This window comes from Natrix helvetica, assembly GCF_964273705.1.
Source record: "Natrix helvetica genome assembly, chromosome: 1".
Lineage (NCBI taxonomy): Eukaryota > Metazoa > Chordata > Lepidosauria > Squamata > Natricidae > Natrix > Natrix helvetica.
Window position 1 is genome coordinate 88,145,957 of NC_138548.1, and position 12,432 is coordinate 88,158,388.

The 12,432-nt window shown below is 42.6% G+C and overlaps 1 protein-coding gene across 2 annotated transcripts in view; it reads left to right on the top strand.

Annotated features, from left to right (window-relative positions):
- The first annotated feature begins 2 nt into the window (after window positions 1–2).
- PAMR1 (peptidase domain containing associated with muscle regeneration 1) overlaps window positions 3–12,432 on the top strand; it is a 95,257-nt gene continuing 82,827 nt past the window's right edge. For both annotated transcript variants that reach the window (XM_081951600.1, XM_081951601.1), the window contains exon 1: window positions 3–133. In XM_081951600.1, the coding sequence (XP_081807726.1) occupies window positions 58–133 (76 nt within the window). In that variant the 5' untranslated portion in view covers window positions 3–57. The remainder of the gene's footprint in view (window positions 134–12,432) is intronic.

Below are 12,432 nucleotides of genomic sequence, written 5' to 3' on the forward strand. Positions count from 1 at the left end.
CGCGCCCTTGCGCAGGGCGGCCGGAGTAGCAGCAGCAGCAGCAGCAACAGCAGTAGCATGGCACTATCTGCCTGGAGGCATTTGGGACTCGCAACCCTCCTGCAACTCTTTTTCATTTCCTGCCTGCCAAGAGGTACCGTAAGTTGGCAGGCTGCTTTCCTATGCATGCTTAAAAGAACCGATCGCTCCTTCCCGTCTGGAATGGGCAGAGTTTTCTTGGATCTTGCAAGAAGTGTTGGAGAGGAGACTTGAGGGATAGAAGTTCTGTTTTCTTGCCCTCACGGCGACAGAAAGTTTTTCTAGTTGTAATTTCCAGAGAAATAAGATATGTGTTAGCCACAGCGCTACATAGACACACACACACACACGTATACACTGGGTTCTCATGTTCTGATATACAGGAAATTCTTCATCCAAAATGGTAAGGAGAGGGCAAGACTTATTTGAACTTTGGGGGTGGGGGGGGATGGCTCCTGGAAAAGAAATGGAAAAAGAGCCAAGGATCGCAAATGCCACATTTGATAGGTATATATTTCTGCTCGTTCTGTATTACATCAAAGAGAAAAATAATGCAGAAATTAAATGGGCTAAATTTATGCAGGTTGTGCTTTTTTTTAAAAAAATCGCAGGCTAACCCCCATACTTTTCTTTGATGTACTTTCCCGGACTGTTCCCCTTGAGTATAGCTTCACTGGGAAATCTGCAGTTTTGCAGATGCATAGCTTAGCAAATGCATGTTTGCCCTGCTGTTTTATGAAGACAAACTAACATATTACAAACCATGTTCTTCCTCCCAGAAGCTCTTAGCCACTCTCAGAGATTGCAGCCTGGGAGAAATCCTGGGATGCAAACTCAGCATTTAAAAAAAAATAAAAGAAATGGTTCAAGCTGTAAAACCAGGGATAGGAAAATCCTTAATGTCCTGTGGATATATACAGAGACTGTAAAATCGGTAAAATATCTAGTCTACTCTCAGGGGTGGCTGACTTTATGGACTGAGGCTTGGCTTTTCAACATAAGAGAGGGAGAGAGAGAAGTTGTCTGGGTAACAAGTTGTTTGGGTTGTTTTGCTCAGATTCAGTAAAGAAGAGGATTCTAGTAAGAAATCACATGTAGTAAGTAAATACTGTGGCATTCCAAGCACTGAAGCTCATAATGTATATAAATGTATATAAATAATTCCATATGTAGCATTGGGATTTATTGCTCTATTTAAAAGGATTGAAATCAAACAAAATGAGTTTCTTGGGCAAATCTATGGCAGGCTCTAGTTTGGATCTCTCACAAGTCTAAGTGGAATATTGTGGCAGAATCCCTTTGGTAGTAAGCATAAAAACTATTTACACTGCAGACTATTAATACCCCAAGCTGAAGTAGAGCAGTAGGGTAACCTCAACTGTGTCTTAACCCAGTTGCTTCAGACACAGTAGTCCATCCAGCCAACCTTACAATGTCATGTCCAAGAAAACAGAAGTCCACTTTTTTGCAGGCAACCAATTAGGAGCAATGTGAGGATAGGGATGAGGGAAGAAAGAGACCAAAGCACACTAGATACAGCAGCTAAATCCCAATTTTTCAAGAGACACCTGGACTTTCTTGTTTTTCTTTGAAGACATTTCACATCTCATCCAAGAAGCTTCTTCAGCTCTGACTGGATGGTGGAGAATGGAAGGATTTATATTCCTTGCAGACAACTGGCCATTGCAGTCAGAGCTGAAGAAGCTTCTTGGATGAGAAGCAAAACGTCTTTAGAGAAAAATAAGAAAGTCCAGTTACCTCTTGAAAAAGCTCCTTTGGGACAACCATGATCAGGATGACTGAGAAACTCTATAGACATTCAGCTAAATAATTGTTTAACTCAGATTTCTATCTGCAATTTAGTATAATTTTGTATTTGCAGAAATATTTACTGCCCTCATAGAAAGCTAAAAAACCCTCAGGTGTTGGTTACACTTCACCAGTTTCCAGATGTTTTCAATTTAGATATACAGCTCAGCTATAAGCTACATCAATTGTAGTTGCAGACAGTGAATATTGATTAGAGATAAGCCTGGATTATTTGCAGTTCAGTGAGAAAAGTAAAGCTCCTTGGATAAGAGTGCATTCTTGTAAAACATCCCTGCATTTCATTTCCTCCAACAATATCCATGTACTTTAATCAAACGAGCAGCAATTGTCAAACATCAGTAGTTTAATTTTCTATAGTGCAGTTCTGGTTCCCACACATCAGATGCTGGGACTACAACTCCTGTTATTCCCAATCAGCATTTCCAGTGGAGAATTTGGGGAGTTGAACAGTGCCAGTCTATCTGAAAGATACCTGCTTGGCAACATCTGGATTAGAGGAACTTCTTTCTGCTGGTTTTGTCACTGCTTGTGACATCAAAATAAATAATATTTAAAGACTAGAAGGTCTGGCAAAAACAATTGAAACAGCAGGGGCTAACTTTCCCAATCTGATGCTTTCTAATTGGTCTGGGTTAAAAGCAATACTATATAGTAGGTAGGAAATGATGGAAGTCATTAATACAAAAACTGCAGAATCGTAATCCATCGCAGTTGAAGAAATTCGTTCCTCTCTTCATAACTAGGAATTTCTTAAGTATGTCTAGTCTGATGAAAAGAAGGATTAGCGAAGACATGATAGCAGCGTTCTAATATCTCAGGGGCTGCCACAAAGAAGAGGGAGTCAAGCTATTCTCCAAAGCACCTGGGGGCAGGACAAGAAGTAATAGGTGGAAACTATAATCAAGGAGAGAAGCAACGTAGGAGAAATTTCCTGACAGTTAAAACAATTAATCAGTGGAACAATTTGCCTCCAGAAGTTGTAAATGCTTCAACTGGAATTTTGTAAGAAGAGATTGGATAACCATTTGTCTGAAGTTGTGTAGGGTATTCTGCCTAAATAGGGGGTTGGACTAGAAGACCTCCAAGGTCCTTTCCAACTCTGTTATTCTATTCTATTCTAACATAGAGTCATTTGATCCTGTATAGAACCTAAAGAAGAAAATATTGCTTTGGCCAGCAGTTTGGCTTCAGACCTGAAAGGATGGAAACAGTTTGGACAGAATTGCTGATATGGGCTGCATAAACTTTCAATAATGAATAGCTGGGTGTAGTGCAGCATTGGCATTCTTCATAGTAACTGTGATTTTCCCAAAGCTTTATAATCTTTTTTATTTATTTATTTTTTAAACAAAGTTTTATTGGTTTTTTTGAAAAATAACAGGGAAAAAGGTAGTGGAATGGTTACAAATTTTGGCAGTTGCAATGTGCGGTAGGTGCCCCCTCCCTCCATACTCATAATATACATTTACACAAAATTCATTACTAAATAGTAGTATATAGTCAGCATATGAGTTCAATTAATAATTTCGATCAATTTATGTCAAGCAGATTTTCTTATTCATTTTTGTGATCTGAGTTTTCTCGGTATTGCCCCATCTCCCCCCGCCGCCAGAGCTCCGGCCCCTCCCGTGTCCTGTATGTCTGTTGTGGGATCATCTGGTTTTTCTAGGAGTGCTTTATTTTTTTCCATAAAGGCCTGCGCCTCTATGGGTGTATTAATTCTAACTCTTGTGTCCTCCCAGAATATTAGCATACCTTCAGGCATCAACCATCTGAACCACACCCCCTTCTGGTATAGTTTCTTCGCTAATTGCGAATATCTTTTTCTTTTCTCCCTCACTTTCTTGGGGATCTGTTTCAGGATGGTTATTTCCCTATCTTGGTATTTCAAAGCTTGCCCCCTTTGTGCACTCAGAATTTCATCTCTTGTGATTTTTCTGAGAAATTTAATGTGTACCTCCCTGGGTACATTGTGTGTTCTAGCATAGGCTGAGTTCACTCTATAAACCAGATCTAGTTCCCACCCCATCTGTTGTTTCTCTTTCTGAATGTATTCAGCCAAAATACTTGTCATAATGTCCCTTATATCTTCATCATCTGTCTCCACCACATTTTGAAATCTGAGGTAAAAGGACATTCTCTCAAATTCTATTTTCATCTGTTGGGTGTCAAGTTCTTTGTTCCCCTTCTGCACCCCTTCCATCCCCTCCCTCATCTCAGCCGTCCCACCCTCCAAAAGATCCAGTCTCTGTGAGTTTTTATTAATTTGGGCCTGGTTCTCTTTAATTTCTTCTTTCATCTCTTTTAATTGCCTTTTTATTTCCTCTTGTCCCTGTAGAAGTTGTTGAAACATTTGTTGGAATTCAGTCTTTGTAGTTCTAGGTTGCTCAAAGCTGTTATCGTTGATTGTGTACTGGGACTGGATGTTGTAGATGTTGGGGCAGAGGCAGCAAAGCCAGGCTTCCCAGGAGGTGGTTTTTTATGAGACATTGTTTGTGGAATAAAGAGTTCAGTCAATACAGAGAGTGATCAGTCAGATAGGTAGAACAGCCAGGAGAGTCCAGGAGATTAAAGGTCCAAGCAGAAGGTGATTTTTCTAGTTACACTGGCAGTAAGATAAAGTTTTTCACACCAGGGAGTCCAAAAAGTAGCAATCAACAAGAGATTTATCTGAGTAGCACGGAGACAAAGACCGGAAGCCTGAAGTTTTAAAGGTGGAGTCAATTTTCACAGTTCATAAAGACAACGGAAGTGTGCCATCTTGCCCTGCCAGCTTCGGGTTTAGAGGCATAACAAAGTTTTCAAAGTTTCCAAAATTTCCAGATCATCATTGCATTGTAGAGTTAAATCCAAAATTCGCTTTTAGTAAGAGCGTGACATCATTGGTTGGCTCTCCCCCTCCTCCTTCCCCTAGGGCTGAGAGCAAAATAGTTTCAAGCCGCCTGTCCGAGGGGGGGGGAATCCCCCTCCCTCCAGCCGCGCTTCTCCAGCCAAGCCGAAAGAAAGGTTTAAACTGCTGGCAATTTCTCCAGATTAGTAGAGGGAATGGAAGGGAGTTTTCGCCTCACCGCACCGCAGCCGCATCCTTCTGCTCGTTTATTCTTCCGTCAGCCTCGCAGCGAAGACGCCGGAGCGTCTCCCCATCATGCTCCCCAGTGCCTGGAGCGAGGCAGGCCCCCCCGGCCGCCGCCAATCTAGGGGATCCCCTGCAGTGCCGCTCCTCCGGCAGGAGCCTCTACGGGGCGTCCTGTGCCCCCCAAGGAGTGGGGAGCCCACCGGGAAAGCGCAGGGCGAGCAAAGCTTGCCCGTCGCCGTCAGCCGCCGGAACCGGAAGTCCCAAAGCTTTATAATCTTGTTGTTAAAATTCAAAGAAGGATCAGTTTTTTAGTGCATCTTTTTTTCTACTCATTGTTCTGTGTTTGTAGCCTTCCAAGAAATCTCTTTGGAATGCTTGTGATCTCAGGAGTGACTGGGATATCATAAGCCTCTTCTGGGCATTGCAATATCTTATAGCAATTAGAGCCATGTCTTACGGCTTGAGTATTTCCAGAAACATTGATGCATGTCTATAATCCTGCTTACTTAATATACAGTAAATAAACGTATCTCCATAGTAAAGCATTTCTCTGTCTTTGATCACACCTTTGTGTTCTCAGCCTATTCGGGGATACTTGGGAGGTTCAGAAGATGATTCATAGATAGACATTCCAAACAAATAACTTTGCACCACAGACTATATAATATCTTTACTAAATCTTTCCCAAGAGGCGAGTCACACTTGTAAGAAGAAAACAAGATCTTTATGTACAGTAAATATTATAAATTATTGTACTAATTCTTGGTAAGCACAGGACATAGAAACAGACTTGTTAAAATAAGCACTACAACAGAAAACAAAAAGACCCTATTCTGATTATGTCACTTCAAATACTTTGGCTGTTTCCCATATTTGGGAGGAATTTCTAGTGCTTGCCTTACAGATTTACCAAAAATGATTTGTTTAAAGGTCAAAAGCCTGTATCATCAATATTACTGCAAAAACTATGTTTCGTGTCTTCTCTGCCAAGAAAAATCTGAGCTCCCTCTATTGCTACAATGAAGGGGAAATATCATATGTTTTTCATTGTAATCTGTAAGGAACGTAAGAGAATTTTAGCAAGCCAGAAAGACTCACGAGACTCAAAATAAAACTGGACATCCTATTAACCGTATGAGTTAATAGGAACCAAGGAACTTTTTTTTTACAAGTAAAAGCCTTAGGAATGGGTGGAGGGTTTCCACATGTTAGGTTAGGCACTGTGAGTGGTGGAAAGTTAGTTGTACATTTTAAGGTCTGCTTCCAACAAATATTAAAGATGTAGTCAGCATCAGTCAAGAAATCAAAGGCAAGCCTGTTCACATCCTAGTTGAGGTTTTTGATGGTAAAGACAGAATCTAAACTACAGGTCGAGGCAGAAAAAGGTCAGTCTGCTAGAGAAGTCTGTCATTCTTCAATAGTAGCTAACCATACCGACTCAAGTACAAAGAAGTACTTCTGACTTACACTCAGAGGAGAATTTATATTAAATTTAAGTTTTATTAGATTTTTAGACCGCCCCCTCTCCCCGAAGGGACTCGCAGGGTTACTACTCCACTCTTACTCAGATGTTGCTCATCAAGCCTGATCTGGGTGGAAGATTACCCTTGGGTGTGAGTGGATTCATCTAAACTCTACTGGTTTTCATCAAGATGGAACTGGCTGCAGTATATCAATTGGGCCTTTATTCCCAAGGTTTTCTCTATACATTGGACTTCTCTATTGTTTTCCCTAGTGGTGCTGTAGTTTGGGAAACTCTTCTGCTAAGTCTAGAACAGAATTCTTGCTGGAAGGTCTAGGACAGTGATGGCTAACCTTTTTGTTGTTGTGTTCCAAAAGCATATGCATGCATGCGCCGAAAGCACACACATGCATATGCGACAGCGCACCCATAATGCAATGCGTGCACCCCCCACCCCGTTTTGCGCTTGGAAGGCCTCCTGCACCAAGCCAAAACGGGCCCCGGGGTGACGCATGAGGCCCCAAAATACAATGCAAGTACCCCCGTGCATGCACCCTGCCCTCCATGCATGCATACACATCCTCTGCATGTGCCCCGCCCCCTGCACATACATAGCAGAGACCTAAAGACCAGCTGGCCAGCGAGAGGCATGCCCGCAGAGAGGGCTGGGGCGACAGCTGGCATGCCCGTAGAGAGGGCTCTGTGTACCAACTGTGGCACGTGTGCCATAGGTTCACCCCCACGGGTCTAGGACATGGGAGGAACTGATTTTATCCTGGCTCCTGTGTTCATGTAGTCCAGAATTCTCATCAGAATCATTTGGCTATCTTATACTTACTTTCTTATATTTACAGAGGACAGAGAGGAATAACAAATGTTAACTTTCTCTGTCTGCCATGGTATACATAAAAATTGCCTCTATGAATTGCTACATACTTTTCAAAGGAAGTTAATTATATCCACTCAATTAATTTGACGTGGAAGAAATAGACCCAGTTAAAAAGTGTCTATGCTGATCTTCCAGAAAGACTTACAACATTCCAAAAAGTTCAGATGCAGATCAGGATCTTGGAATGACTTTATCGTCATTGCTATGTTATAATATTTTTTGCAAATCCTCTAGTTTTTAACTTTCTAGAACAATTTGAGGGGCATCTATCATCATATGTTCCTTAACCCAACAGTTTCATTAGGAGATCTGTTGATAGTTTGGCATCACTATTAGCCAGCAGCTTATGCGTTTTGCCCACACCATCACTCTAATAGGAAAAAAATACTTTTCTGTCAAAGAAGACTATTTAAAACTAGCTGCAGCACAGGTTTTGGCATGCTATGGTCACTTATCTCTACTTTTCCATTAAAACAAAATACTTCAGAAACATGAAATACAGCAAGAAACATAGTTAGGAACAGTGGCGTGCAGTCAGGGGAGGCAGGGGAGGCAGAGCCTCACCGCTCATGAAAAGAAAAATGTAAAAGAGAAAAGGCGAGTGCTGAGGTGAGGCTTAAAAAACCCTCTAAAAAGGGAGGACTGTGACAACTTTGATCTTTGCAAGCATGCAAGCAAAATATCCCAGGATCACGGTGGCGGGGATAGCAACTCCTTCTGCTGATCTGAGGCTAGCGCTGAGGAGCCTCCTGCACAGCGTGGCTCTTTTCCGCAGCACAGCGGAAAGTTGTCAGGCCTCCCTTCATGATAATCACTTGATGATGTCGGTGCCTCATCAGCCATAAACCCAGTGGTGGGTTTCTGCAGGTCCACACCGGTTCGGGCAAGCCGGTTGGTCAATGAACCGGGAAGTATGTTCCTGCCCCGCCCCTGTCACTCGCTCGCTCGCCCCCCGCCCATCCAGAAGCCGCTCCATTGCTAAACCAAGCCGCACGCCTATCCATTGAAAACAGCGCTGAGTGGGGTGGGAAATCCTCCCTTTCCTCCTCTCAGTGATCTTTTGTGAAGGGAAACAGCTCTGAGAGGGGGGGGAAAGCCTCCCATCGAAAACAGCGCTGAGTGGGGTGGGGAATCCTCCATTTCTTCCTCTCAGCGATCTTTTGCGAAGGGAAACAGCTCTGAGGGGGAGGGGAAGTCTCCCATCGAAAACAGCGCTGAGTGGGGTGGGGAATCCTCCCTTTCCTCCTCTCAGCGATCTTTTGCGAAGGGAGGCTTCTCAAAATGGGACGCCCCCATCTCTTTGCGCCCCTCAATCCATCTCTCTCTCTCCCTCTGCCCTCCCCCAATGGCTCAGCGTGAAAAACTGGGAGGAACCGTGCAGAGGAAAAGGAAGAGGAAGGAAAGGGGGGAGAGAAACAGGGGGGGGGGAAGAGAGAGAGAGAGAAAGAGTGACGCACAAACGGGGGAAGTTGGGAGACGCTCCCTCTAAATACTGATGCCCTCTGCTTTTTTGGGGAAAGGCAGCGATCTCAGGAGGGAAAAGGAGAGGAGGGTCCTTGGTGAAGCTCTAACCCCTATTCCCCCTATCCCAATTAAGCCAGCTCGGTTTGGGATCCAGCCTTTCTAACTTCATTTGGGATCTTCTAACATCCCACTCCCACTCGGTCACATGGCCAGCAAGCCACTCCCACCTGCCACAGGCTGACAAGCCACTCCCACCCGGTCACATGGTCGGCAAGCCACCCCCACCCGGTCACATGGCCGGCAAGCCTCTCCTACCCGGTCACATGGCCTTCAAGCCACAACCACAAAGCAGGCCACACCCACAGAGTAGGTTGGTGAGTTTTTTGAAACTCACCACTGCATAAACCTCACCGCACATCACTGGTTAGGAAAGTAGAGTAAGGGCAAGATGATATGCTACCTGATGTAAAAGATGAAACTGAATCCATTATTTGACCTACAGAAGGCAGCTGCAATTGAATCTCTCTTTAACATTAATGATGGGTCCAAATTCTCCCTGAAGGGAAGGGCGCTAAATGATGTGGTTTATGGCACTTTCCAAAAACATACATCATTCCTCAGAAAGGAACAGCTTGGAATCTTGCTTCTCCACCTCTACCCTCTCCATATATAGAGTGACACCCCCCCCAATACAGGTAGTCCTCGACTTACAACCACAATTGAGCCCAAAATTTCTGTTACTAAGTGAGACAGTTAAGTGATTTTTTCTCCATTTTGCAACCTTCTTTGCCACACTTGTTAGATGAACGGCTACAGTTGTGAAGTTAAGTCACATGGTTGTTGAGCAAATCTGCCTTCCCCATTGACTTTGCTTATCAGAAGGTCGCAAAAGGGGATCACAGCACCCCGCACCCTGCAACTGTCATAAATAAAGTCATTTGCCAAGCATCTGGATTTTCATCACATTGCCGTGGGATGCTGCAATGGTCATAACTGTGAAAAACAGCCATAGGTAACTTTTTTCAGTGCTGTTTGTAGCTTCGAATGGTCACTAAATGAACTGTTGTAAGTCAAGGACTACCTAATTCTTTCAAGATCAGTAGTATATTAGGTTTTATACTTTATCCTGGCCAGTGTCTTGCAAAGTTCAGGGATCTGTTTTGCTATGCTTGCATGTAAATAGATTCTGAAGTCAAATGCAGGCAAATAGATTAAGAATCAGTGCCATGTTTTCCATTTTAAAAAATTCTATTTCTGTTAGATGGTTTTGCTGTTTCATTTAGACAAATTGAATATTGTGACTTTCTGCAGAGAGAACTAATATTAATGGGGATATATGGCTATTACTCACTTGCACTGGAATCCCAGTGACTTATGACTGTTTGCTTAATGATGTTTCTAATTAACAATGGCAAACAATTTACAGTAAAGCACTTCTAACAGTTGCAAAACATTGCTCCAGTCCCACCACCTGTGATCATGATCTGGATACTTAGCATCCTGTTTATACCATTTTCAACCTTCTCTCCTGTTTTCTTTAGGAAAGTGAAGCCAATAGAGAAGTCAGCAGGGAAGGTTGCAAGTTGCTGCTTCCTGCCAAGAGGATTTCTTCTTATCTCTGATGCTCGCAAAAATAGCTCCCTCCTGAAGGGTGTCAGCTCCATGTCTATTTTGATTTCAGGAAGCCAAGTAGGCACAGAGAGCTAAAATCCTTCAGGAAGCAGCTCTGTTGTTCTGGAGGCTGACTGAAAGAGCTGCCTGCCAAAGGATTTCAGCGCTTTGCCTGCTTGGATTTTGGCAAGGCGGATATTGAGCTTCTGAGCAGAGAGGCAGCACAAAGTAAGGAACGCAAAGTGCCTTGGAGTGGGGAAGCTCTCACACAGACCTCACGCAAGGGTCTCTTTGCTGAGGAGCTAACAATCCTGCTTGGATTTCAGCAGAGAGGATTTTCAGCTCCGGAACAGAGACACATTCACATGTGAATGCATCAAGCTTCCCAATTCTCCTCCATTCACTGTGAGGCACTCTGCACTCTTTACCTAGGACTCCTTCTGCTTAACAACCTGGAGATTTCTTAACAACTGCAACTGGGAATGCTGGAGTTAATGGTTGTTGAGCAAAGCGGTCAAGTGATATCTCACTTAACTACTTCTTCACTCAACGACCAAACCTTTGGTTGCAATTGTGATCATAAGTTGAGAACTGCCTTACTGAAGATCCACCATTGGAAGAAACATAGCAGAAACATCTCACGTATGCAAGTGGAATAGAATTTATCAGTAGAATTGTCAGGGGAAATTTTCACCCTGAGCTAATGAGGTCTTAAACCGACGGCTTTTCCAAACAGCATATCTTCAAGAAAAACAAAAATAAAAACCCGAGAACATATTCTAATGAAAACAAACTTTTAATATGAAAATAAGAAATAAGAAAATAAACAAATCTATCTAATTGTTACATTTTGGCAAGAACAAATGTTGTCCGCCTTCTTGAAAGATGAACAGAAGATCAAAAGGAAAGAAGTCTCTGGAATGTGTGATGTATTAGAAACGTGTTAAGCATGCGCAGTAAATCATTGCTGATAAGGACCTATGACCTGCGCAGTAATTATTCAGTTCGGCTAGCAAACAATTAACGCAGTGACAAGAATCACTCCAATAGCAGAACAATTACAATTGGAATCTTAATTTTGTGTAGGACTATGAGAGGCACAGGAAGGAAATCACTTATACGTTTCTTCTTGAATTAATAGGCTGTCCCCCAGTTTAGATGTTTGCAAATAAATTGTCCTTTCTTTGAGTCTACTGCCACATCCTTATTATTCTCAATTTAACTCAGAGATAAATAATGTGATTACTTCTGAATAAGTACAGTTTCTGTTTTATTTATTTCTTTGTATCGTGCCTTTATTGTTTTTACAAAAAATGTAAGGCGGCGAACATATCCAACGCATCTTCCTCCTATTTTCCCCACAACAACCCTGTGTGATGAGTTCAGCTGAGAGAGAGTGACTGGCCCAAAGTCACCCAGTTGGCTTTTAGGGCTAAGACAGTACTAGAACTCATGGTTTTTCACTTTCCAGCAGAGTTCCTACCGGTTTGGCCGAACTGGTAGTAACTTGCTGTCGCTGGAACCAACAGCGATCCATGCCTGCCACGCCCCTGAACCTGTTCTCCTATGGGGTCACCATCTTGTCTTTTGGTTCTGCGCATGCGCAGAATAATTTTCAGTGGCAAAATTTTTGAGGCACCAAACCGGCAGCAAACCCCTGCTTTCCAGCCTGATGCCTTAACCACTAGATCAAATTGATTAATACAAGAGAATTACATAATGTTTACTCATATGGTACAGGCAGAATGCAACTGCTTTCCATTTTTAAAAAAGTATACTTAATAGTCCTCATTTGATAAAAGATGGAAGGGGGCAACAGATAGGGCTTGTCCATGCTCCAGTGTCTTCCAAAGCACCTTTGTAATGAATTTCTCTAGATACTAACTTACTATCTTATTTATGTGAAAAAAGATGGACTGTCTATTCTCTGGAAAAAAGATAGAACCTAAGAGAAATTATAGGATGAATATTTATATCAAGATAGTTATATTTCATAAAATATGACTAAATATGCCAATTCCACTGCAAACCCTAGTAATGAAGAACTGGAGTACAAGATATCAAGCGATTTTCACAAAATTC